The sequence below is a fragment of the Poecilia formosa genome, unplaced genomic scaffold (genome assembly GCF_000485575.1).
Source record: "Poecilia formosa unplaced genomic scaffold, Poecilia_formosa-5.1.2 Scaffold8, whole genome shotgun sequence".
Taxonomy (NCBI): Eukaryota; Metazoa; Chordata; class Actinopteri; order Cyprinodontiformes; family Poeciliidae; genus Poecilia; species Poecilia formosa.
In genome coordinates, this window is record NW_006799947.1 from 4,712,227 (window position 1) to 4,739,306 (window position 27,080).

The window sequence follows — 27,080 nt, forward strand, 5'->3', positions numbered from 1 at the left end:
ATGAATGCTTTATTTATCTGACAGTTAAAAACCCATCAGCATCATGTGACACACACAGTTTGAGCACAAATAACCACACAAGCGCTGATTTGAATGAGGACATTTAAAATCAATCCTCCATAGCTTTACGGGAAATTAAACATTAACATGTTCAACTCATTCTTCAAAGTACCCTCTTGTTCTGAACATCATGGAAAATATGAGCAAACTGAGAACTTTGAGCACACTTGTAGTTGTTCTCCGAAACCCTGTATAGCCAAGGTACTCACGCTGGGGGTTCAGTGGTGGACAAGAAACTTTTAGTATCAACCATTTACAAGGAAAATGGACCATAAAGAAAAAATAGCTGTATGAGGTGATGTTTACTTTAAAGAGAAATTACTCAAAAGACAAGTGCAGTTCAGGAAATGTTGAGCTTTCCCAGTACAAACTGGTGAAAGAACTAGAAAACAAGGATTAGCACTATAGTTTTTCCTTTAAATCCATAATTTACATCTGGGAATGGCACCAAAACCGACTTATGAGATGACGACTCCAACAAAGCTTAAAATACCGAGGAACCAACTTTACTAACAGCCCAGCCTGTTTCAGCTTGTGGCCTTTATCTGGGTCATTACAAAACACCAAACAGTTTTTAAAAAGCGTTGCCTTACAAAAAGAAATGAAATGAACAAATCACACCTTCACACATATCCTGGCTGACCAATCAGCAGCAATTAAGGCGATAGTGTGTGTTTTAACATTGAACGTAAGCATCAGTAGGTTCCAGGCTGAACCATTTCCAGTAGCAGCTCATTCCAAATGGTGCACAGTAAAGGACAGACTTTAAATAACTTTAATTGTTCATGTTTTATAAAGTCAATATTAGAAAATCTAATTTAAACAAAAACAGGTCTAATCAAAACATATATACTTACTCATGCTTGCAGAAAATATACTCTTTAGATTAAATATTTAATATCTAAATTATTTTTCTTGATAAAACTCACAACAATAATAATAATAAAAAAAACTTAACCATGTACCGGATGGTAATCTGAAACCATCTGGCTATGCTAATGGCTTCTCCAGTAACAGGCCAGTCATGACTGGCAATAGTGTTACACTTACATAAGGAATGCCCTCAATATGAAAGGTTGAACAGTATTGTGTGCATGAAAGATTTACTGAAGGCCAACACATAATCCTCAACAACAAAGAAAAGTTTTTCCTCTCTCCAAGGGATGCAGGAATGAAGTGACATCATTCTTTCTTTTTTTTTTTTTTTGAGCCCTACTTTGGGAGCAGAGGAATATCAATGTGTCGTTCTGTGGGAGAGGCCTATTAAGACTCCCTTTGACTTCTGCATGTGAGTTCTTGTAAAGCATGAAAGAACTTTGTTCTTGGTCTTACAGCCTTTCATAAAAGAACACAATTTCTCTGTTCTTGTGGAGTAAATGTCTGCCTCAAACATGCAAAGTTCCACAAGTTCAAACAGTTTGTTTCTGTACCCATCACTACTACTTTAAATACCTCGGGGTCAAAATAATACATTCTTAGATTTTGGAGATTGATACTCAAAAAAAAGTCAAAATTGTATGTATATTATGCAAGTCTTACGTTGTCACCTATATACTTTATTTTACCTTCATTTGGGATAAATAACTTAAAAATGTTAGATAATGGACCGTGATTAAAGCAGAACAGCAGTGAACAACACCTTGATGGTATAGGTTATTTTGGAAAAATAACCTATAATCTAAATCATTGGTTGTCAAACCAAGAACCCCCAGCAGATATGAATTGATGCATAATTGATGCAGATATCCTCTGTAAGATGGTCTTAGATTGGACTTAAATAGGTGTGAAACAGCCAACACCATAAAGGTTCAAAATATGTAAAAAAAAAAAAAAACACCGGTCCTTCTTTTAGAAACACAACAGCCATACTGATTATCTTTTTATGCACTTTGTGTTGGTACCACAGTCTTTTTTTCTGTTTGTTCAGACAGAAAATAAGCAGAAAGAGAACAAATGTGAAAACACCTGTAAAGAGTCAGACTCTGCATCAAGGCCTAATAGTCTCTGTGAACGGGGAGCCCTCGCTACAGATACCCCACGCAGCGCCCCGCCTACGTTGAATTTCAGTGTCAGGGTGGGTTCGAAACATTTTGACTTTCTCACTTGGAATTTTGACTTCTTGGCAATTTTATTCCACCTAAAGCAACCAAACAGTGGAAAAGAAAGCTGCTTTTTCTCTTCTTTTTTTTTTTTTCGTCTTTACTGTTTCACTGTGTAAAATGTCTGTCAGTGTAGCGACGCTTATTGATTTATTTAAGAAGGTGCGGTGCCACCTGGTTCTAAAGTCGTTAAAGTTTGTACCGCAACAAAAATCCCAGCGTCTGCTCCGTGCTGCAGCCTCGCGTCTTAATGTGCAAAGCCAGAAGCTGCTTCTCTTTCATTCGCTGTTGTTGATATAAATAGACAACTTGTGCCCCCACCACTTTAATCCTTATTGTCTAGAGACCAGGGTGGAAAAAAAGCAGGGAAAGAGAGAAGGGACTTGGGACATGGAAAAGTACAAACAAAAAAGACATGAAGATCCGAAGCTGCAGATGCACTAACATGCATGTGTTGTTACAGGTGCAAGGCATGGAGTGGAAAAAAAAAAGAAGAGGATTCAGGTTTTAACATCACCAAAAATAGAACTGCATGCTATTTGAGGAAGGAATGTTACATAAAAAGACAAAGCAAATGTTTCTATCCTTGTGTAGACTCCTTAAAGATAGTTTATGAGTAGTGGACTCAACTTTAAATAAACAAAAATACAAAGTTAAAGTCAAAAAAGGATCTCAAGGCTCTCCCACACAGTTACCGGAATGGAACGGTATGAGGAACATAAATTCCCAAAGTCGCTGGTGGCAGAATTTCTTGTTTGTCAGATTCGGGATAAAAACATTTTCTCCTAGCATGACTTGCACAGATAGTCCAGGATGTTTAACGTGAGCTTCTTGTAAATGGATAATATCTCGCAACTCTCAGCATTTTAGCGTAAATCCAGAGTTGCACTCCCAAGCTAAAAACCAATGTTAAGTCAGAGAGGGGCCAAGACCAAACAGGACATTTACTGCCTGAAAACAACTTCAGTCTTAAAAAAATCATTAAGGTTTATGCAAAAGCTACATTACAGTCATTTAAGCTATCGCCATCCTGGGGCTAGCCTTTTTCTTTTTTTACAGAGGAAGTGGAGGTCGGAGGTATTGCAACAACTTCCTTTGCAAAACATACACAAAGGACAGAAGAAGCTAAGCATTGCCAGTTAGTGTAACTATGTAGCTGAAGGTCTGACAATCATTTAATAGCAGACAATTTAATCGTTAAAACACAATATATTTAAATGAATTTATCAGAGTATTCTCAGCATGTGTTTCCTATAGGAAGTTTTTGGAGCACAGCCTCTAGCCTCCATTTTTCATGCAAATCTTCACTAACTTCTGTGCAAAAGTCGCCTGTGAATCTAGAAAAATGATTGTGCTTGCATAGATTGCTATGATGATTTTGAGACTGGGGCTTGTTTAGAAATCTACCTTGGTAACCAATGCCTTCAGCCTCCAACCTCCATTTCCTGTGTAAGTAATCCTTTTCATCTGTGTAAATATTTTCCAAGTGTAAACGTGACAATGGCTTAAAGGTTAATAAAATTTGGGATTAAACAAAATCAATGATGATATGTACTCTAAGAAGCTTCATGTTATTCACAAAGCATGGAGAAACTATATGTTTGGTTCTAAAAAAAATGTAAATTCATGCATTGGACAATTCAAAGGAAAAAATGACTTTGAATACTTCAGGATTGTGAAGTGAGGCTCTAAGTTATTGCCAGTTAAAACTTTACGTGCAGCAAAAATGTTGGTGTCTTCATTTAAAAGACCAAAAGGGGCCATTAGACTGATTATCTTGCTTCCACTTCCTGTGTAAATTATTGTCGGCTTCCTAGTATCTTCACGATGGAATCGTGATGAAGTTTGAGAGGTTCTGAAAATATTGTTGACATTAACGGATCTAAAGTTCTTGAAATAAAAAAAAAAAAAGTTGTTTCAAACCACAGAAGTCCGCTTTGGTCATAGCAACTTTCAGACAATTCATTAGCGTCTGTCTCCAGGAATAATACTAAAGTCTGACTAAAAAGAGCTATGCACAACAGGAAGGACGTTAACTGGTTTTAACCTGTTAAGAGAACCGCACTTTTAACGATCGCATCCCGTTTAACTGTGACTCTGCATCACCTGTTGCATTTATTGTAATTTAGTGGCACAAGATCATTTCTGACTTGCTTTTGGGAATAACACAGGGGCTCCTTTTAGAGAAGCTGATGATGTTGCTTTTGTTTAATTCTCCTGAACGACGGTCATTAATTTTATCAACATTCTGCTCTATCCAAGGTGAGCGGGCGGCATACTGAAAAAAAAACAAAACAAAAAAAAAAAAAAACGTGAGCTTGTTACAAAGCAAGGTTTTTCCGTTCCTCTTTCAAGTGATGCATTGACCCTGGAGAAGTTTACACTGATAAAACTATACAGTTCACTCAGTCTCTCAGATAGAGTGCATGCCATGGGGAGCAGGTCATGGAAAAGTCTCGAGTTTGACTAAGTGCACTCTCTCTTTTACCCCATCTGTCAGTCCATCTCAGCCTCACTCACTCCGCCACCCTGTGCACTCGCGCAAACCACGTAGACATTACAGTGCATGTGTTCACCCTCAGATACGCTCAGACACACTGACCAGTCTGCGCACACGCATCACAGAAAGCTGAGGTAATTTGTTGCTTCACATCACCTCATAACTGAGTTTAAAAGAAACAAATGACACATGCGTGGATTTACAATGCTTTAAAAGGCTGTGCCGGAGGATTCAAGAAGCATAAAATAATGATATACCTAATGTGTTTGGATGTATTACTTACATAGGAATCTTCGGGGAGAAACTTGGTAACAAAAAAAAAAAAAAAAACCTCCCTAAGTCATGGAAAAATGATTAGTGAGTACAAAAATAGTTAAAGGTTAGACATACCTTTCTAGAGGGTGTTTATTTCACTGATTTCAACATTTAAAAACATTCAGATGGCTTCAAATGTCAACCTTTAAAAAAAAGAAGAAAAAACCCAGTTGGAACCGTGCATAAACTGCAACTTATTTACTCTTTAAAAGTAACTTACTTAAACCAGTGAGGGACAAAAATGGGTTTTAATGGACTGTTCAGTGTGTTTTTGTGGACAGGTTTTGCTCAATTCCACCCCATATTAATAATTAAAAGCATGGTGTTTTGCTAAGTTAGTCAGATGAATAAGTGCTGGTGAGTTTTTTCCATTCTCATGCAGCCATGAGCATTTCTTGTGAATGACGATGTGACAAGATAAATGTTCCAGTCCTTATGCACAAGGATTGCTGTTTGAAACATTTGTCATGCTTTTGTATGTGGATAACGCCATTTAAAGCTAATCTACCAGTACAATTAATTACATTTCGAATACACAGTTACTATGAGGACCGGGTGCTGCATACATATTTTGCCTGTTGTCTCATCCCTTTTCAGACATCCATTTAAAGCTATGTGTTGCTGATTGGACAGTTGATAAAAATACAACAATCACACTCACTGCCAACATATAAAAAACTACTCATAATAATTTTGCTCCATATACTGCCTGTAGTTGTCAGGAATTATGTGCCGAAATTGCAACAACTGATTGCATTTAAGACGAGTCATTAAAAGAATACTCACATGTAGGATTAACTAGCATTTCTGGCACTGACAACAAATATTTATATTTGTTTTGATGTAATTAGGTTATAGTCCTGTGTTGCATTGAGGATGAATTAAATTAATTTAGTTGGTAAGGAAATATTGATATGTGTAATATTTCAAAATAAAAAAATACATATCTTCTATATATAATTCACAAGTAAGTACTTACATGTTAAAAATGTTTAATAAAAAATATACAACTAATTTATTAGAAAGATCATGATATGTTGAAAGGCAATATAATTGCTTATTTAATTTTAATTGAAATTGATTTACTGCATATTTATATCTTGTAGCAATGCCTTAAACTACATTGCTCAAAGTAAGTGGGCGTGACTAACTGCCATAGATAAGGTGATTTTTTAGTGGGGTTGCTTTCAAATAAATTATCTCATGATAAACTGTAGCACAAGGAATTAGAAATAATTTTGAAAACACTGAACAAAACACTTAAAAATGGCACACTATAAAAATAAGATATGGGTTTATATTTGTTTCGTTACTTAATTTAAAGTATTGCATATAAAAGTATATATTTTGCAAATGATTTATTTTTTAGATCATGGCCCTGATTACGCTGGACTTTGACATAGTACTTTGCACCAACAGCGCCCCCCGTTGATGGCCATGTGTCAGGACAGGTGAGGGGTAACAAGTTGAGAGGTCATCGTCTATTGATTAAGATTGCAGAAATTTCGATGCGGTTTTTGCTCCGGTCACAGAGGCTCTAATGATGCCTCACCTCAGCAGTACGAACAGCGGATGCATCAGGGAAACCTGACCGGGAGTGAAACTGCGCTCAGTAACGCTGCTTCGGGTTAGATTTGTATGCTAGCAGCTGTTAGCAACGTGCTAGCTTTTACTATGTCGCAACTAAGTTCTTGCAGCTAATTTGGGTCTGACGTGACTGGCACATCTGAATTTAAACTACGGCTGTGTATGGAAAAAAACACAAAAGGTGGGTGTAATTATATTCAACAATACGTCGTGAAAACCAAGCTGTAGCTGCAGTATTATGAACCTCGGCAAACTATAGTTTCTCTTTCGTTTGGTTTGCTAAGTTAGCATATTAGCCTAGTTTGGCATCATCTGAACAGCAGTAAAGCATTTCTAACTTTAATTAAACCCAAACGTCACGCGTCTGTAACATAAGCTGACAATTTGTATATTTTGTTAGATTTTTCTTACAAGTTTCCTGACACAGACGTATGCATAGACTATGCCTGTATGTCATTAATTGCGCTGTAATTTACCCAGAATGTAATTACTGACTTGGGTGTGCTCTATGATGAAATACCATGTGGTGTTGTTCCATCGCAAAAGTTCAGGTGCAATTTAAGCTAACCCGCAGTTTCGTCCTGGTTTCTCATGGCTCAGCCCCACCCATGGATTGTGGAAAATGTTAGTGTATTGGAAAATAAATACTCGTGATAACACAATTATGATATTGTCTAAACAGTGCTAATCTGTGCATCTGCTGTTTCATAATGAAAGGGAGAGAGATACAATAAAGACAGATGGAAGATCAGAGATGGCTCTTGTTTTTTACCCTACTTTGGCTTCTTACTCAACAACAGTGGCCACACTATGACCTGCAGCTGTTTTCACACATTCAAAATGCAACTTTATTTCACAACTCTTGTCCTAGACTAGTTTTACGCATGCAGAAGTAGTCTGGTAGTAAAACTTTAAGAACCTCATTCGACATAAGATCATGCTCAACAGGGAATTCAGTTGACATATATTTTTTTAAGCTTAATTGGCTATTTCAGAAGATCTTAAAACACCAGCTTCAAGAAGATGGGTCAGTGCTTTAAAAAATAGAACAGAAAAATAAAGACTTTTTCATATTTGACCGATTGGCACAGAGTGACTTAGTATGAGTCTATTCAATAGAATACAGTCTGTAACATAGGGCTGGACAGTAAATCAACAATTATTTATTGAATTCTGCTACAAAATGCATCCAATAGAATGTTTAATAATTTCCCTGGACTCTAATCCAGAACCACAAAGCATTCTGGGGATGTAGATAGAGGAAAGACTGGACCTCTCACCTTGAGCTGAGCAAGGTTGGTGGCATCAACCAACTCACTCTCTCTTTGGTTACCTAGCAACAGTCTGTTTGGTAACACATGTAGCTGCAATTTCAGGTTTTGCCAACGTGCCTCATAATCACTTAAACGTAAAATAATGAGGTGAAGTGAAGGGAGGAAGTGACAGCAAGAGAGGAAACTTGTTAAAAAAGGAGAGAGAATATTTCAGCTATTTAAAACAAAAAGCTAGATCGACTGATATGAAACGCTAGTATTGTGATATTTTTCAGCTATATTGCCCAGCCCCACTATCAACATAAACATACAGTGCCTTAATGGAGTTTCTCCGCTTACAGATTTATTCAGTTTTGCCTTTACACTTAAATTCAAGCAAATCTCAAAATCAGACAAACGTAACCTGATTAAAACGCATGCAGTTTTAAGTCATGAGTTTGTTTACTATGGGGAAAAAAAGGCTCGTCCAAAGAGACAAAAACAAACTCAAGTCTTATATGAAAGAATATTCCCCTCTAAGCCAAACAACTGTTTGTGCCACCCTTTTGCCTCAAGCATTGCCTGCGAGTCCTTTACTTTACCACTGAGGAATTTTGCTCTTAATTCAGCCCTGTTGATTGGTTTTTGAGCGTTAAACAGTACGTTTAAGATCACGACACAGCTCCTTCACATGCTCTTTTTCTGAAATGCCATCACTTTAATGGCACTGTAATTGTATGCACACCTTCCAGAAAGTCCTGCTTTTGTCTTGTCAGTCTACAAGAATATTTTCCGAAATGTCTTGGGAATCATCAAAATGTTGTCTAGCAAATGTGAGAGGCGCCTTAGTGTTCTTTTTGCTCCGCAGTGGTTTATGCCTGGGAACTGTCCCACGGAGGCCATTTTCATAACCACAGTTTTGTTCTTTTTAAATTAAGAGTACAGACCTTGACAGAACTGATGAGGGTTAATGAGGGTCATTCTTAACAGAAAGCGAAGCTTTACTTAGCATTGTGAAGAAAATAGAAAAGTCGTCAGAACAAGCCAGCCTGCGCTCTGCTGCTAAACTTAAGAGCTTATTAATAGACTTCACCACCAGGAAATCATAAATGCCGTCACTAACGCTAACAGTGGCCTCTGTCCACAAAGCAGGATGCGAAACTGTCCTGTGCATTTCCTGTAAAACCTTGAAAAAAAAAAAAAGTCTGTTTAGCTGTTTATGAGTAATTTTCTACCAATTTTCTTGCCCTTTTTCAATTTATTTAGAAAGATTCTGGTGGAAATTATTTAAAAAAGTACTTCCTCAAATGAATATTGACTTTATTAGTGTTCTGTGGAAAACTAGATTTTTCCACTGCTTGCCTCTTCACAAGAAATTCAACAGCCCACTCAGGTGTGTTTCTCATCAGCAGAGGTTTTGTGACATGTTCCCAGTAAATTTTTAACAGGGGGACCTTTTTTTTTTTTTTTTTTTTTACAAGTTGCGTAAAATAAAGGCTTCTTTTGAAATCATCAATTAGATAAACTTATTAGTTTGCATGTTGTTGGAAACACAGTAAGACCATTGTGTACTCTCGTGTCGATGATGCAAATCGGAAGTAGTTTTAGATGGTAGATAGATGCACAGATGAGGCTTGTGCAGGCTGCCTATTTCTGGTTTTCTTAAAATAGTGACCTGCAGGAATCTTGATTTCCTTTCCGAGGATTACAAGTCAAATACATTTTATTTGTGTATTCAGTTAAACGGGTAAATGCAACAAATATTGACCATAAAATGGGGAGAAGTGGACTTCAGACGATGAACGGATTCCAAGATTATAACAAAGTCATATTTATGTGCACTAAAAATGTGGGAGTTTTCAGTTTTGATGCATTTCATGAACAGGGAAGGAACGTCCTCAGATTGCTCCACGTCAGTGAATGATTCAGGTAGAGCATATTTAATTGACCTTAATAGTATGAGGTGCACTTAGATTTTCTGCACCACTTACTTCATTCATGTGCCTTTTTTCCATCTCACACAAACGAACGAACCACTTGAAGCTCATTGTTTAGCCGAGACAAGGTTGAACTTTTGACTCGGCTCTGCTGGGATGTCTGAATTTAGCCTAAATGTAGGAATGCTGCATCTCTGCCAGAATATCCAGACTTGGACACTGAAGAGTATGTTGGGAGTTTTGTGCGGCTGTATTTGGGCAAGTGTTCTCAGGATTATTTCTATGGTGATTCAAATACATTTGTAGCCAACAAAAAATGGATGAGACTTGCAAAGCGCTCGAGTGTTTCTAGCCTCGGTTTATGAAAACAAAGGTTTCCGTGGATGCGTTACGTAAATGGTTACTTCCCTGGTGTTTGTGTGTTTTGGATTTCATAATCCTGTTGACTTTTCATATCCCTGGCTCCAGGTGTATCATTCCTAATGCTGTACAAGACTTGCATTTCTTCCAGCGGCCACCCAAAGGTGTGCTTTTTTGTTTTTTTTGGTTGGTTTTTTTGTTTGTTTTGCATTTGCCGAGAATTAAACTGTAGCAGTTGTGCTGAGCGAGGCTGTTATCCTCTCTTGTCACACCTCACATTTTCCATCATTAAGCCGAGTAGCCCTTAAACCCTTATTGCCGGCATAATCATACACACAAACATGCTTGCATTACTTAAACGTACCCTGAGCCACTGTGGTTGCTGCCATGAGAACTGCTGCGTCATGCTCCCAGAGAGGGTGTCAACAAGGGCAAGATAATGAGTGAGTGCTTTAAACCCAAGAGGTTATGCAATTATGAGAGTAATTGAGGTGGAAAGGTGTGAGCTGCAGGTTATAGAGGAGAGGGAAACACCTGGTGGGTGATACAGCTCCCAATAGCACCAGTATTGACTCGATGCGTCAGCATGGGGCTTGATTCGGTTCCGCTTCTCATGGTGTAATATGCAAAACATGATTCCATTGGTTTTTATTTAAGCTGCCGCAACAGCAAATTGATTCTCTTAACTTTCATGTCCAGGCTTTGATATTCCCGAATATAAAATTAGCGTATCTTAGTTTTCGTAAGCAATGTTTTGGTTTTGTAATGTTTTTGTCTGCTGCGTATTACACAACCAATGTAAAAATCGTTTCTCAAAGCCATATTTGTGCAGCACATGCTGTTTCTCGGCTCGTTCGTCAGTTTAAAGAAACTTCCTCCTCCTAGTGGTTTAGAAGAAAATAAAATAGAGTTGCTATTATTGGACATGCCTTTGATTCAGGGATTGTGGAAGTAAAGTAGGTTTTAATTTACTAACAGCAATTTTAGGCCTTAAATTCACTCGAGTTTTCCATACTTGCACTACAAAACGACAAACCCCACGATTCAAGGCAACAGTCGGGTGTGTTGGGAGGAATTTGTCACTGGATCTCCAGCCCTTCCTGTTAACCTCCGGCAAGTTTACTGTATGTTAAAGATATTAAAATCAAAACAATAACGTCGTGTTGGTCTAGGAAATAAAGAGCACTTTTAACACGGTTTGACTTAAAGACTAGGATTTAAAAAGTCGGGTTGTCAAAAATATATTGTGAACTTAGGTTAGATTGGTGTGTCCGCTCTGGTCAAAGCAGGAAAACACCAATTTAGGCAAAAAAAAAATAAAAAAATAAAATGGCCATATCTGATATTTTAAGTCTAAGTCATGGTCAAAAAAGTCTTGAAACATAAAAACATATTTAAAGTTCAAATATTTCAGTTGAAATCTTTTTGATGAGTCGGAAATGCATCCTTTCTAAAACAAGAAAAATCCCTCTCTCTTTTTTTTTTTTTTAGAAGTCGATGTTAACTGTGCCAAACTTTTAGGTACAGTTTGTATAAAAGTTTTCACAGACCACAGAGATAAGGTCGTTATAAATCAGCGTAGACCTTCACTTATCAAAGGGAAAACTTCACGTTTGCAACATTCGCAGCAGAAGCTGTTGTCCCTCTGATGTCATTGAAACGATACGGGATGCTCAGTCATCAGATACGTACTGGACAATTGAAGGTCCCTAGTTTTGGTTTTAAATTCCTGAACCATGACAGCTCAGCTTTCTTTCCACAGGGATCCAGTGGCGTTCGCGGCGCCTCCACCGACTAAAACGCACATGACGAACACACAGAATGCTGATGTGGTTTCAATCAGAATACTTCAGGAGCAATAAACGCGTTGCTTTCTATTTTCCTCTCAAGCGAACCACGTGAAGCTAGTTTGCTAATGCATTGTTTTACCGGAATAAGGTTCAACCAAACTTGATTTTGTGACTGTTAGACTCCCCAATTTATCACCCATCGTCAAAAAAGGTCCCCTATTTACATTCCACGCTTGGAATGTCTGGTCTGTATTTTCCACTGTTTGTGGGAAAATATGTCTGATCTCCAGCACCGCATCCAGTTGTTATTGTAGATGAAAGTGTCAATAATCATGTTTGTTTCATGTTGCAAATGTTCCAAGTGAAGAATAAATCACATGAACTGTCAAAAGTTTGGACGTGCCGTCCGTGTATCTTGGAAGAAGTAGACTTTTCCATTTAGCCGTCTCTTTAGTGACGGTGTCCTTTTCGTTTTGTCTTGTCTGTTACAGATGGCTGTGTCAGTGCGAGGCCTCTTCTTCATTATGGCACTATTTTTAGGTAGTTTCTTTGGAAGTATCGTCATGCTGGGTCCAGTCCTGCCGCTCATGCTGCTATCTCCGGCTTGGTACCGCTGGCTTACGGATCGAATCGTTGCTACCTGGCTCACCCTCCCTGTGGTATGTACCTAAGCTTGAGATACCGACAGTTTGTATTCCATCAGCCTCATGTAAAAACAAACCCTCTTGGATTCGTTTTTAAAGACAAAGCGAGTAGAACAAAGCACTGTTGAGTCTTGATAAAGTGAGAAAAGCGACTAAAAGCGAATTATTTTTCCCTCTTGCAGCTCCTCTTTCCATCTGCCCTTTTCTTTTGCTCACACTCTCTCTCTCTTCTCGGTAGTCTTTGTTGGAGTTGGTGTTTGGGGTGAAGGTGGTGATCACAGGGGACGGCTTCATTCCTGGAGAGCGCAGCGTGATCATCATGAACCACCGCACCCGTCTTGACTGGATGTTCCTCTGGTGTTGTCTGCTCAGGTACAGCTACCTTCGCCTGGAGAAGATCTGCCTCAAGGCTGCTCTCAAGGCCTTGCCCGGCTTCGGTGTGTATGCACTGGGTCCCCGGCCCTTCTCCACACACACTCGCGTACACAAACACTCTTTGGCACACTTATGCAACATGGCTTCTGCTTCACATGGCATTTCCGATAAATACAATTGCATAACTGCTTACAGTACAACATTAAGAGCTGGAGCCATCCATTGTTTCTTCAAAAAAAATTTTAAAGGCACAGAATTTTTATTTATTTATTTTTTTAATATTTAAGCTTGCATGTAGCAGTGGTTTCCTCAATTTATCATCAAATCATGAAGTAAGCATTATATAATACAAATACGGAGTACTGCAAAACTTTGACATGGAAGGTTTTTGATGGCCTAAAATAATTTTATGCAAAATTGATGAGGTGGACCTGACTCCAGGGAAATGATGAGACTGGTTCACCTTCCCGCATGACGGCTCCTGCAATGCAACCAGAGTTTTTTAGATCAAAGCATTTTTATGCTTCAGAATGTCCCAGTCAAAGTCCACAGCTAAATCCAGGACTTACAAATTCATCTTTAGATCATGCAACCTTTCTGATTTAATCTTCTTTACTTTAGTGTGTAGATGCACAGAGACGGGTCTTAATTTTTATTCCACTTCATATTCAAACGTTTCTTTGTGTCGCTACTAACATGATAAACTATAAGTGTCTTCTGAAAGGTACTTTTAATTACAAATGAACGATGATTCAAGAAATTTGCACAGTGTTATATGTTTAACAAGGCAAATAAAGCATAGTCATTACTCCTGAAACCACACTATATATATATATTTGGAGGTCTATCTAAAGGTAAATTTACATCCAATAAGCGGCTTTTCAAGCAGATGTTTCAGATCATAAAAGCTTTAAGAGACTTTAGTTATACAAACTGGATTTCCAAATGTCGTGTGTTAAGTTTTAAGCACCAGGTGTTGGAAAGAAATGCAGATCTGTTAAAAATTAGCAACTTATCGGTTATGTGTGGAAAAAACTTTGTGTGCTTTACAGGTTGGGCAATGCAGGTGGCCTGTTTTGTTTTCATTCAGCGTCGCTGGGAGATGGACAAGGCACATTTGGAAAACATGCTGGACTACTTCTGTGACATCAGAGAGCCCCTGCAGCTGTTATTGTTCCCAGAGGGGACAGACCTCACAGGTGAGATGTAAACAGTGCAAGTTTTTTTTTTTCTTTTTCTTTTTTTTTGTAGGATGGCTTGCCTCCGTCGGAGTCGTCAGCCTCTGCATGAATGTTCAAAACATGCCACCGGCACTACGAGACGTGATTTGGGCCCCGACGCTGTTACGCAAGGACAATTTCGAGGTGTAAAACCGTCCCTAAATCCCTCGACGTGTCCTCGACGGTGTCATTACAACGAGAGGGTTCTGATCTCTCAGTCAGTCCAGGCAGGATTTGACTTTTTGCTTAAAGCCCCTCGACATCACAGCTAAACTAATCAAAGCCCCGAGTCGCTGTCCTTTACGGCAGCTAAACTTCTTCACGGCTCACGTTATGAAGGAGTTCTGTCCGGTTACCTCCTGAGCTTTACGTATTGTTTTACACTTGTCTCACTGCGTGTGTGTGTGGGTGTGTGTGTGTGTGTGTTCCTGTGCAGATTTGAGTTTAAGCCTCTTAAATCTAAAGGCTTAATTTGACACATTAAACCAGAGTCTGAAGGAGTTCTGTTCTTGCATCTTAAGCAGAAGTTAAATACTCCCTTAATTCTTCATTCCAGAGGTTTACATTCAGGATATGTTTAGGAATAAAATGTCTATATGACTCCATGTGCCGCCTGTGGGACTTGTGATTTTTACTTCAAAACACCCGTACAACCCCAGACTTTAATGTACTTCAGGTGATTTCATGTGATATGCCTCAAAGTGCATAAACGAAAAGTGGAAAGAACATGACGCATTGGGATTTTTTTTTTTTCTTTCCCTGTCATGTTCTCTATTAAACCACTGAGGCTTACACAGAGCAGCTGTATTTATGCTGGGATTGAATTAGTCCCAGGCGGACTCTGTTTAACAAACAGTGGACAGCTGAAGGAGAGTAGCTGAATTTACTGGCCTACATGCCAAGCTGTGGAGGAATGTTAACTCGACACACTGTACCCAGTGTGAAATGTGGCGGTGGCAGCATCATGGTGTGGGGATAATTTTCTCCATCGGGGTGACGATACCAAGAATAAAGCCAGAGCTATAATAGAAATGTATAGATGGAAGCAAATTTATGGTGAGAATGGTTCAGTTGTAGTAAACTGAACCATTCAGTTCAGTTTACTACAACTGCATGCCACTTTAACGGTGGCATGCAGTTAAAGTGTGACTTTAACTGCATGCCACACTTCAGGTTTTCAGTTTCACTGTTGCGCAACCACTTTATGTTGGTCTTATCATATGACATCTTGTGAAAATGGCATTAAGGCTTCTAGTTGTAATGTGACAAAAAAGTGGGAAAAAAAGTAAAAAAGAGAAAAATGTAAATTTTCTAATAACCGATTATGCTTTGATTTACCATGATGCTTATTTTAACTTCAAATCAATGAGTTTCAAAATAAATATGTAAATGTTAATGTATCTTTTAACCAGCGAAACTTAAATGTCCAATGACGTGTAACAAGATGAAGCACCTTTTGGAGATTGTTTGTTTTCATTTTTTCCATTTTGTGTGTTCCCTGCAGAGAACACGAAAGCAAAGAGCGACGCGTTCGCTGCGCAGAACAACCTTCCAAAAATGGAGTATGTGCTTCATCCCCGCTCCACCGGATTCACCTTCATCGTGGACAAACTGAGAAAAGGTCAGGATGGTCTGCTTGCTTTCGAGATTACGCAACGTCCATATTCAACATGATGACAGTGCGCTTGCGGTCGGCCTGTGGCCAGATGACAGACGCGTGCGTTTTTAGCTGATTAATATTTGTTACAGTAAAAGCAAACAGGCCACAAAGCCCGTGATCTTCCATCAGCAAACCGATGATGACTGTACTTATTCCAGTGACGCTTCTAGAGTGGAGCTCGTACCTGTTATTATTTTAAGTCCCAGACTTGTGCTCCGTCCCACTGCCAGCCATCATAGCTCCCCTGAGATTCTCACGTTTCTGCATCAGCTAATTCTGGAAGCATTCCCCCCCCACAACCTCTCCTCCCCTATAGGGAGGTCTTTAATACCACATCTGGCCCTTCTGTCTCACCCCCCCATTCGCACTGTTTGCTGATGATGGCACTAACTCTCCTAGCAGGTGTTGTGATATCATATGACTTAGCTAATTCTCCGCCTCTTGTCTTTGCGCAGCAGGCTGATGACGGGCGCGCGCTGTCTTCGTCCAGCTCTACTGTTCCCCTCCCGTCTCTATTTTTACCTAAGCTGTGCGGGACCAGGCGCTGCCAGGTGTCCCCTCATGCATCTGATCTTTAATTTAGCCTTCCCAGCTTATTATAAGGGGCACTGCAGATATGTAGTGATGTAGAGGTCGCTGTGGCTTTAAATCGGCTAATGGGCTAATAAATCTTTATTTTAATTGAACAGGGTGGATGTGTGAAAACGCAGAGGGTTAGATTATGTATTACTAACCTTTATCAGATTTAAAAAAATAAAAATAAAAAATCATTACCACACATTCCGTCGGGTGTTTTCTTTCTTTTCTTTTTTTTTTTTTTTTTTTTTTTTTTTTTTTTTAATGTGTCGTGTCCAGCAGTGTGGCACTCAGAACGGTTGTCAGAGAGTCAAGGTGAGAACCGAGAGATTTACTTTCACAAGCGAAGCATTGGCCTTGAAAACTTTATTTGAAATTGCTTTGAGTTCATTTTAAATGTAATAGATGGGGGGGAAAAATGGGTAAAGGTGGGGAAGAGTTTTAAAAGGAAGTAAGTAGGTAGGTAGCAGTAGTGGAGGTAAAGAAGCATAGCGAGAGCACAAGTCAACTTCCTTGAAGTCTGCAGAAAGAGAAAACACAAAACCGCGAAACCAAAATAACAAACGTATGTAATAATAACAGTTGTAGCATCATTGGAAAGTACATGGTAACACAAGATGTATTTAGTGGCAACTGCAGTCCAAATGAGAGTGTGCCTGACAAACACCTGGATCTAAACTTCTGTTGCTTCGTGTATTAAAGAGCCAAAATGATGGAAGTTTTTAGTTTTAGTGCATTTAATTAATGGGAAAACATTCAGATTTGTCAGTATTTGGTTGGTCGATTTTAAGAGAAAAAGATGCATCTCTGCCTCGCTGATTAATTTATCATAGACGGAAATAAATCTCCTGTCTCGCCATATCAACGTCTGGATCGGTAAATTTGCCCCCACTTGATTATCTCTTCCTCCTTTCTGCAGGAGACAATCTGGACGCCGTCCACGACATCACCGTGGCATACCCCAAGAACATCCCGCAGACAGAGCGTCACCTCGTCTTAGGAGAATTCCCTCGTGAGATCCACTTTCACGTCCGGCGCTATCCGGTTTCTTTGCTGCCGTCCTCGTCTACAGAGTTGGAGTCTTGGTGTCGAGAGCGCTGGGCGGAGAAGGAGAGCCGCCTGCGCGACTTCTACTCGGGCCAGCCGCGGGGCTTCGACAGGGACGGCGTCGCGCGAGTGCCGCCTTGCAAGTCGGAGCTGCGGGTGGGTCTGATCAAAGCGGCCTCGCTGGTGTACTGGAGCGGCTTCATCGCTTTCTGCTTCGCTGGCCTGTGGCTCTGGCCTTCCTTCCGGCTCTACGTCCTGGTTATGACTGTGGTGTTCACCGTCCAGCAGAAGCTCGCTGGAGGGCTGGAGCTGATTGAGATGGCTTGCCATCGATACTGGAAGGAAAAAGTGCAGGAGAGAAAGATCCAGTAGAGAGGGAGACACTGTTTTAATTGGGAGTTGAGGGGGGAAGAAGTTTTCACCAACAACCAGCCGAAGGTGTTTCAAGCTGATCAGTGAGCTGATCTGAATCCCTTTGAGGAACAGAAGCTTTTCTGCCTCAGAGAGTAATAAGTGCATCTTCAGATTGCATGTCCGGCTACAGTGGAGAGATTACGATGCTGGCAAAGAATAAAAAGAGGAATGTTGAGTGTATCTATCCTTGCTGGGTTCAAGGAATTCATCACGTGTGATGTTCCACTTGACCTTCGTGCAGTCAGGGTGAGAAGAAAGTAGTCTGTTATTTTAAGAGTTTGAACCTCTAAATGATTTCAAATTTAGCGAATTATTTAGAGGTTCCAGTTTTTTTTTTTTTCTTCATGGCAAACCCGGGAATTTAGATAGGTTGCACTTTCTTTTTACCACGACTGTATATACCTCTCTGCACAATCCTTCTTAATTAAGTTGCGCTTTGTGTTTTACCGGTTTTATGTTGTCTGTGTTTAAAACTTGGTTGTTTAGGGTGTCTGTGTGGAAATCTGTCATGAAACGGTTGGTGTTTCTTATATCGCCATGCCTGCGAAACCCATTTTATTGTTATGCTATGTCGCCATTGGTTTTACATAATGAATGGGAGCAGAGCCATATTATTGTCCACCTGTATTTGTGTATGTATAATGACTTGACTTTGACCATCATCCAAAAAAAAAAAAAAGCACTTGGTGGTTGAACTTTTTATTAGCTGTGCATCAAGGAAATAAATAGTTCCCAGAGATTTATTATAAAGTATATGTTTAGAATTGGGTATGCAGTGCCATGCAGGGTCTTGATCCCCCTTGAAGCTTTCCACATTTTTTTTCCACATTAAGACCTCAATGTTTTTTATTAGGATTTTATGTGAAAGACTAACATGCATCCCAGTAGAGCACCAGGACTGCTGAAGTCCTTGGTACTCCTCTGGTTGTGAGTATACTCTGCAACATTTTGTTTTCCTCTTCCTTCCTGAGTGCACAGCTGGTCGTGGTCCGCGGGCCTCTCGGCTCCTTTACCAATTAACGCTCTCCCTGCCTGGCCCGGTTTACATGGACAGCGGGGCGTGTGCAGTTGTTCCATGCTCTTTCAATTTAAAGATGATCAGTGGAACATTACGCCATGAAATGTTTACAGCTCAGGATATGGATTTATTTCCTACCCTGTCGGCTTTCCGTGTTGGTCCCCGAGGTCCTGTTTCTTCAGTAATGTTTTCTAAAATATATTCGGAGGCCCTCGCGTAGCAGCTGGATTGAATCCAAGCTATTGGTTGCACTGGATTTGATTTCCAGGTGTCAGAGTAAATGAGGCTGAAAAAGTTCCAGTAAGAAACTTTTTTTTTTTTGTTTGTTTTTTTTAGATATTACTTTCCATGTGTATGTGCCACTTCATGTTGGTCCGTCATATAAAATCCCAACATATTACATTGTAGAACAGTACGAGGGATATTGAATGCTCTGCAAGGCACTGTAATTACCCTATTATAATAGTTTTTGCTCCCTCAAGAGAACTTTCTCTCATTATCATTGAAGCCCTAATTGCTCAAGTTGATTTTGCACAGAAAAACCAAAGGTGAGAAACGGATGAACGATGTGGAGAACAAAACAAAAAAACAAATAACCAAACAGAACGTAGTCTTTCTCGTCAGGGAGGATCAGCTTTGTCGACCGCAGACCAAGCTGCAGCTCGCTTGTGTTCTTACAAAATCAACAGTCGTACATGCGAGCGGCTGCAAAAGCGTAGGAGTTTTTGAGTTTTTAAGCCCTCTTCCTGGGAATGAAACGATGCCTTGTTCAGGCAGGTTCTGGGGAAGGAGGAATGTCCTGTTGAGGCAACTTTACCCCTCGATCTGCAGAGCGGTCCAGAGTAACCAGACTTGGAGTGGAAAAACGGCCCTGAGGTCAGCCTAATCCAAAAAAGCCCTGTAATGCCCACCTCTGCATGTGTCCCTCTCCCCTGGACTGGCATCGATGCGCCTGCTAAACTCAATTAGCAAGTGACAGCTGAGAAAGCTGCTGTATTTATGCCAAAAAAGGACTGAAACTAAAACCAGTTTGGAGCAGTGCTTCGGCCGCACTTCCCTTGTCTCAAACCTCATTGATTCTGTAATAAAGGAGTAACTGTCTCCTTAGGTAGCCGTATATAGTAACTTCTGTACTGTGTGTATCCACCACACAAGTGTCTTTTTTTTTTCTTTTTTTTTTAAATCTGCGGGTCCTTTTACTTAAACACTAAAAATGGTTGATTCCTATCACTGTGATGCAGCTGTGTTTGCAGTTTTATTATCCATGAGTAAAGGTTTATATGGTCCTATATATATATTTTTTTTAGTTTATAACTCCTGAGCCAGCCTCAATCTCCAAACATTCTCTGTTATGTTTGTTTTACAATTACTTGCAGATGCTGGACTTCTTAGGAGTCACCGTCCTCAGGTAAACAGTGTGGACACCATGAAAAGGCAGTCTCTTAAATGTATCTCAATAAATCTCTATCACCTCATTAAAAGCCTCCTGTGTTTGTTTTGTGTCCTGTTGAGTACATAAACTTGAGTTTAACTGATGCATCTCGCTAAAATGGAGCATTTGAGAAGAGGAAATTCAGTTCCGACGGCGTTTATTCAAGTGTTTATTTTTTAGGGTTATGGCTCACAGCCAACGAAAACCACAAATTCTGTTTCTCCAAAAACAAATAACTGCAGGCTCACTGAAACACCACCGGCTGCTGAAACTTCACAACCTTTCCCAAAGACTGGGAGTATCTAAATTATTATGACCTCAACTGAAGAACGATATAAAACTGGCCTTTCTGCACAAGCAGATGGACACTTCCAGGATTTCCACTTACAAATTACAATTAAAATCGGAAAATGTTGTCTTTGGCAAACTATTACTCTTTTATTAATGTTGCTCCTTCAACTTTTACTCTAAAACAGATTTGGCTAAACATGGCAAACAATTTAAAAGACATAGTGACCAGTATCTAAAATAAAAAATTCTAAACTAAAATAGAAAAACATCCATCCAAAAAAATCAGAAAACTACTATAAGCATACCTATTAATATTTAAAACATAAGAGGATCCATATTGATTCATGAATCCCATCAGAAATGTTACTTTTTGTCATAAAAATGCTGCATTTTTAGCTTATTGTAGAGAAAATTGGCATAATAAAGAACATGCATTACAGTTATTTTCTCTTTTATCTTATGACTTTTGCACTTCCATTGGAAACACATAATGTATTTCTATGTAAAAACAACAAAAAAGAAAGACTACACTGTGCAACCTTCCAGTGCTTCCTTCTCCTTTATTCTTGGTAAGATGCTTGACCATTTTTTCTGATTGAGGAGAGCAGACAACACCTTTAGGATCTCCTTAAACCTTTTTAATGCACACCGTTTTTGTTCCTTACCATTAAACACCTGTGCCTATGGACACCCAATTTATTTTTTCAGCAATGACCTTTAGCCGCTAATATTGACCCTCCTTATGGAGGGTTTATGTGATTCTGAAGGTCATAACATTTTTGCAGAATCTCTGTTCCAGTTTTTTTTTATTTTTTTGGAAACTAAAATTTTGGCTTCTCAGTGGTTATGAGCAAAAATCTTCCAAATTAACAGCAACAAACACCTAAGTATGTACATCTATGTAAATTTACATATTACATAACATTTTGTTAAAGATGTCCCTATCCTTGTCTCTGCAAAACCACAGCTATCTATCTTTCGATAGACTTTATATACAAAATCTAGTGGCCTTTATCTCCGTCACACAGTAGTTTCCATTATTCTTATGTTTGGAGACACTGATGACATTTTGATCAGCTGCAGGCTACACCCCCTTCCCTCCCGCCCCCCGGAGCCCTTTCAATCCCAAATGCACTGTAAAAAGCTTCTACGTCGCAGCGAATGACTCAACAAGACCTTGAACGTTCACATTACACAACACCGGGGACCACTGTTTGCCTTGTCTGCTTTACACACACACACACACACACACACACACACACACACACACACACACACAGTCATGCATCTACCATAGACAACCAAAAAGGTCAGGAGCTTTGAAGGTGAAGTGCAGTCACCATAGTAACTCGTGTTGACTCCCTCCGTCTCCCGGCAACGGGATGTAGGATGATGTCAATGGAAAGCATGCTATTTTCTACTGGTGACAGAATGATGTCACTCCTTTTGTGTACGCGAGGAGAGAGAGAGAAAGAGAGAGAGAGAGAGAGAAAGAGAGAGAGAGAGAGAGAGAGAGGTGGAAAAAGAAGTTTATTCTGTAATCTGCGGGGCGGAGGCGTGTCGGTAGCATTCCATAAAAACAATGAAGAAACAAAGGCTAAATAAATTCAGAACACGCTGAATCATGAGCCAATTCCTTGTTCCCCTCCTCCCTACAGTTCTTCTCCAGCTTCTGGGGATAAGTTCATATTTCTTCTGAAAGGTGGAGAGAACTGATGATGCACAGACTCCCCTCATTCTGCGTCACTACTTTTATATTTTAAACATACATTACAAAGTTATTATAGAGGGTAATGGTGAGATTAACCTTTAATGAATACGTCGCAGAATTCCTTTCGCTATACTTTCAGGGTAATTAAAAAAAAAAGTCTCAATCTGAGCTTCGTCGGTCCGATGATATGCAGACAAACAGGCTGGACGAGGAGCATTTTTCTTTTTTCTCAACAGATGACTTTCTCTGCAAACACCTCTGGACACTTGGAGAAAACAAAACCTACGAGTGAAACTATGACACTGGAGAGCGCACCTCTTTTTGCCTCCAGTCATAAATAGCATTAAACTGAGTCAGAAGTCTACCCGTGCTCTGAATCCATGAATGCTCCCAGTTTCTGAATGATGGAAATAAAAAATAAATAAATAAATAAATAAATAAATAAATAAATAAAAACTTTGGTGCTACACATGTAGACACCTGCAAACAAGAATCTTAATATTTGTGTGCGCAAAGTTTAAGTCCTGGATGCTCAGTGTGAGAAGCCACTGCAGAAAAGGAGACCTGTTGTTCCCCCTCCAAGTCTCTCCCCCTCTCTTCCTCTCTCAGTAGCATCACAGCTTTATATAACTTTACGGCAATACTGCAATATTAGTGGGTGGATTGAGGAGTAAATCATCTTTTCCCATTTATAAACCAAAAGTAGTCAAAGCTTCTTTTTTGTAGGGTGACGATTTTTCACACTGAGCGCTGCAAGGTTTGGATTAACTTGGTTTTTACCTTCTGCTTCAAAAAAAAAAAAAAAAGGAAGCAGTATCTCCTTTCTTAAGCTCTGAATATTTACTTGATTCTGAATCATTCCTGAGAATATTCTTTTATCTCTTCCAGAGAGACATCAACAGCGTGTGTTTGAGGAGTGCAGTGAAACACGTCAGACTTTGCCAAGCGGATTAACGTCAGAGGCAGCCGCATCAGCAGCATTTCCAGCAGAGAACGTCTTGAAGGTTTTTCCCTCAGTAGTCTGCTGCCCCCTACAGGCCTACATGGTACCTGCAGTCCCATTTTCTTCCGCGTAAACACTAATCAGTCATGCAAGGAAAACGCCCCTCTTATCAATTAGTAATTGAAGCGTTTTTTATGAATAAAATAGTAGGACGCAAACTCAACAAGACCACAAATTTATTTAGAAATCACATTAGAGAAAATATGATCATAGCCACAGCAAAAATAATAATAATAATAAAAAAACAACAACAATCTTTCAATTCAAGAAAAATATTGTCACAAAAGCAGATATAATACAAAGCAGATAAATCAATTTGTCTGTGAATAAAATGCAAAAACTGAACAACAGAATACTATACACTATTACTATTACTACTCTGCATGCAGAAATAATCCATTGTGTGACCAACAAAACTTTTAAGGATCTATCTATTGAAGGTTTGGCCATTTTGGTAACAACTTACATACATTCATAAAAACAGAGTCAGTCACAAGTTTACACAAGCCCATGAATATTTACTTAGGGCATTAAATGGTGCCGTCTGTATATCAGGGTGGAATGACCATACAACTTCAATGATTATTTTAATTAACACAACTTACTCTTGATTTTCTCTCGAAACTATACATACATCACCATCCACTTTTGGTTCAATGTCATTTAGTAAGTTGCACCCAAATCACATGCCTCTGGCACAATTTCAGCTAATAACTGATCAATCTTTGTATTAGAATTGGCTGATTTTATTTCAACTGGCTGGTTTCTCGGCATACGCCTGACTTTTTAGCATCATCCACACGTTCTCAAAAGTTTCGAGGCCTGGGTCACATATGAGAAGTTTAACTTTGCATTATTCATTACTAACCCAGTTTTAATGTGTGTGTTTGGGATCACTGTCCAAGTTTCAGCCTGTTGGCTTCTGGTGAAGTTGCAGATGTTGAAGCGAGTCACTGTCTTCATAGTTCTTTGTGACTGGTCGCCATGATGGTGGTAAACAAAGAGAAGAGTGAAAAGTCCTAGCATTATTCAGTGATACCACAATTTCATGTTTTCATTATATCTGTGAACTTTTGCAGCCAATTTCCTTCCAGGTTATGTTCCAACAAGACCCCAAACGCACATGCAGCCTGGAATGGATAAAGCAGGACACTATCAAGGTTCTCAAAAATGAGAAACAAGTTGTCCTCAACTCTCTGAATTTAAAAGCTTAAACTTGCTCTATCATTCTCAGGTCAGTGGCTCCAAAACGTGGCTTTGAGTTGGAACTCTCGAAAGGAATTTAACCAAATAGTGAATGGGGAAGTTGTGTGGGAAGAGTATGTATATATATCTGAGCCTAAATGTATAGTTCTGAACCTTTGTAAATCAGAAAAAAAATAGCAATAATTTCAAACTCGTGCACCAAATGGTTGTCAAAATCTACTGGCTAAATACGTCCAAACTTATGACATTCATGACGATGATGCAGAGCATTATGTAAACTTCTAACCAGCACTGTATCAAACTGCACCCCAAAACAGTCTAACATTAACATCACATGTCATAAAAAAAAAGTTGTTTTTTTTCTCTCCATACAATTTGATTATAAAAACAGAGTCCAAAAATAAGGGCTAAGTACCCCATTAAAGCTCGGCTGGCTTTTGGTTTTTATAAAACAAGTCATCTGATGACAAAATATGCCCCAAGCTGTAGGTTATATAAAGAGTGGGTCATCATGCTGAGGGCAGCATCGGCAGAGAGCTCGTGTTTAAAACGGCAAACCCTAATATTCTGCGTTTAGCTCGGAGTCGCAGCTACTTTCAGGTAGCACTCATCATCTTCTAAACAAGAAGGATGTCACAGTACACTTTGCTCTTCTCACGGCACACAGGCAGGCCCAGCATCCACGGTAACAACTACAACGGTACCACTTTCACATCATGAGCAGAAGCTGTAGGTCGCGTCAATCAAACCGTATGTACACTATCGAAGCAGGAGCTGAATCACTGTTGAGCACAAAGAATATTAAAATATGACATCATTCTGTGCGGTCCTCACTGTATCGCTGGTAATGAGAACGGAGATTTTTTTAAACGCCACTACGTCCGTTAAACCAGAAGCTAAGAAGAAAAAAAGAATGTAACCGACGGAGAATAAACAGCCATGCTGGTGTCTTAAATGCATTCGGTGTGAAGAAGTGACGGTCCCACAACACAACACAACACAACACAACACAAAACAACACGGGAGCACAAATATCACAAAAATTAGAAGTAGAGGCTCATTTTGCGACGCTCTGCAGGGAGAATCAGCTCTCTCTGAATTCCATAAACAGAAACAGCTCAACCACGTCCATGTTTCCTCCGTAAACTCAGTTAGCGTCAAAGTGTGTCGGATGTAAACTCAGTGATCATGCTTATGCGGGTGAGTGAAGGGACACCTCGTTACAGCTGCGGTGAGGGACTTCGGGAATATTTTTTGGGGGGGCAAGGGATGCCTATCCAGCACACGATTTATTTATTTATCATTTTAAAAAAATTGAAAGAGGTCAAAGGTTAGGGAAGGAGAGGGAAGCTGAAGTCAAAACCTCACAGGTCCCCCCCCCATACCCCCACCCCAAGTGTGCAGGTGATGATGTGCATCGTGGAGGGAAGGCAGAAGCGGAGCGGGAGGGCGCGAGCGGGTCCGGGAACTCAGGAGTTGTCCGAGGGGACGTGCTCCTCGAAGCCTTCGCTCTCCCTCACCAGCGCCCTCTCCAGGATGACGCGGCCCTCTTTGTACCGCTGGCTGTCCTCGGTGGCAAACTCGTAGATCCAGCCCAGCTTGCTGTTGCAGTTCTTGCAGCTGACGTCCCGCACCATGTGCCTGCCGGTGAGCATCACTCTGTCCTGCACCTCGCTGTACTGGAGGTTCACCACCTGCGGAGGGGACAGAGGAGCCAAGCATTGCGGTTCTGTTGAGATGTTTACAAACACTCTTCGTTGGCATTGATATCAGGTTATAGTTACAACCTACAATCGAGAAATTGGTGTAGAAGTGAATTCCTGTCCAAGCTGTCCATCTTGCTGATTTTAGGTTAATATGAATTGTATTGTAAGGTTAATATTTGATTGTATTTCTCTATGCTCATTAGTCCATCTTCTATTTAAAACACAGACACCACTGGCAGCAAATGATCCCACATTATGACGCTGAAAATGTCATGTTTGAGAATTAGTTCTGTTTTTAGGTTTTGGTTTGGGGGATTGCATTCCCTCCTCCAAACATTCTCCAAACATTTGTCTTTGTCTGACAAAAAAAAAAAAAAAAAAAAAAAAAAAAAAAAAAGAGATTTATTTTCCTAGGTCTGCCTTCGGCTGGTCTGTGTGTGCATCTGTAAAGTTCACTCAAGCTTGAAAGATTTTTTTTTTTTCTGCTTTAAAGCTGATCTTTTCTCAGTTCCTGTTGATGTTAAACAATGGTGCTCTCAGTGATTCTTGAGAATAGGGACAAAACAGGTCCTATGGATAAAGCATGAAATTTGAATAAAATATACACAAAATATATTTTTTTCAAATATCTAACTAAACTAACCTGGGTCATGTGAGCACAACAATGTATATTTTTCTTTTTTTTGCGAATATTGTTTTATTTTAAACATTGTAGTCGGTGGATGATGCCTGTAAAAGCCCTTGTCCAGGAGCAGAACTCAACACATTATAATACTTTAAAACAATTAAAGAAATACTAAAATTATATATTATGACAATTAAGTATAAGTAGTCATATAAATAATTATAAAAGTATCGATAAATTGAATTAAAAAT

At 39.5% G+C, this 27,080-nt stretch overlaps 2 protein-coding genes across 5 annotated transcripts in view; one reads left to right on the top strand and one right to left on the bottom strand.

Annotated features, from left to right (window-relative positions):
- The first annotated feature begins 6,401 nt into the window (after window positions 1-6,401).
- lclat1 (lysocardiolipin acyltransferase 1) lies at window positions 6,402-20,330 on the top strand. Of its 4 annotated transcripts, none has more exons than XM_016662914.1 (7): window positions 6,402-6,742; window positions 7,791-7,856; window positions 12,393-12,560; window positions 12,784-12,982; window positions 13,973-14,119; window positions 15,645-15,761; window positions 17,296-20,330. In XM_016662914.1, exons 3-7 carry the CDS (start codon window positions 12,393-12,395, stop codon window positions 17,793-17,795), a joined length of 1,131 nt encoding a protein of 376 aa, XP_016518400.1. In that variant the 5' UTR covers window positions 6,402-6,742; window positions 7,791-7,856; the 3' UTR covers window positions 17,796-20,330. The 4 variants fall into 4 exon arrangements, with proteins under 4 accessions (XP_016518400.1, XP_016518405.1, XP_007576472.1 ...); XM_016662919.1 differs by lacking the exon at window positions 7,791-7,856 and having other exon boundaries at window positions 17,296-17,579; window positions 20,232-20,330; XM_007576410.2 differs by lacking the exon at window positions 7,791-7,856.
- A 3,745-nt stretch (window positions 20,331-24,075) lies between these two features.
- LOC103154949 (protein yippee-like 5) overlaps window positions 24,076-27,080 on the bottom strand; it is a 5,285-nt gene continuing 2,280 nt past the window's right edge. Inside the window, exon 3 of the mRNA XM_007576440.2 lies at window positions 24,076-26,192. Within this exon, the coding sequence (XP_007576502.1) occupies window positions 25,968-26,192 (225 nt within the window). The 3' untranslated portion in view covers window positions 24,076-25,967. The remainder of the gene's footprint in view (window positions 26,193-27,080) is intronic.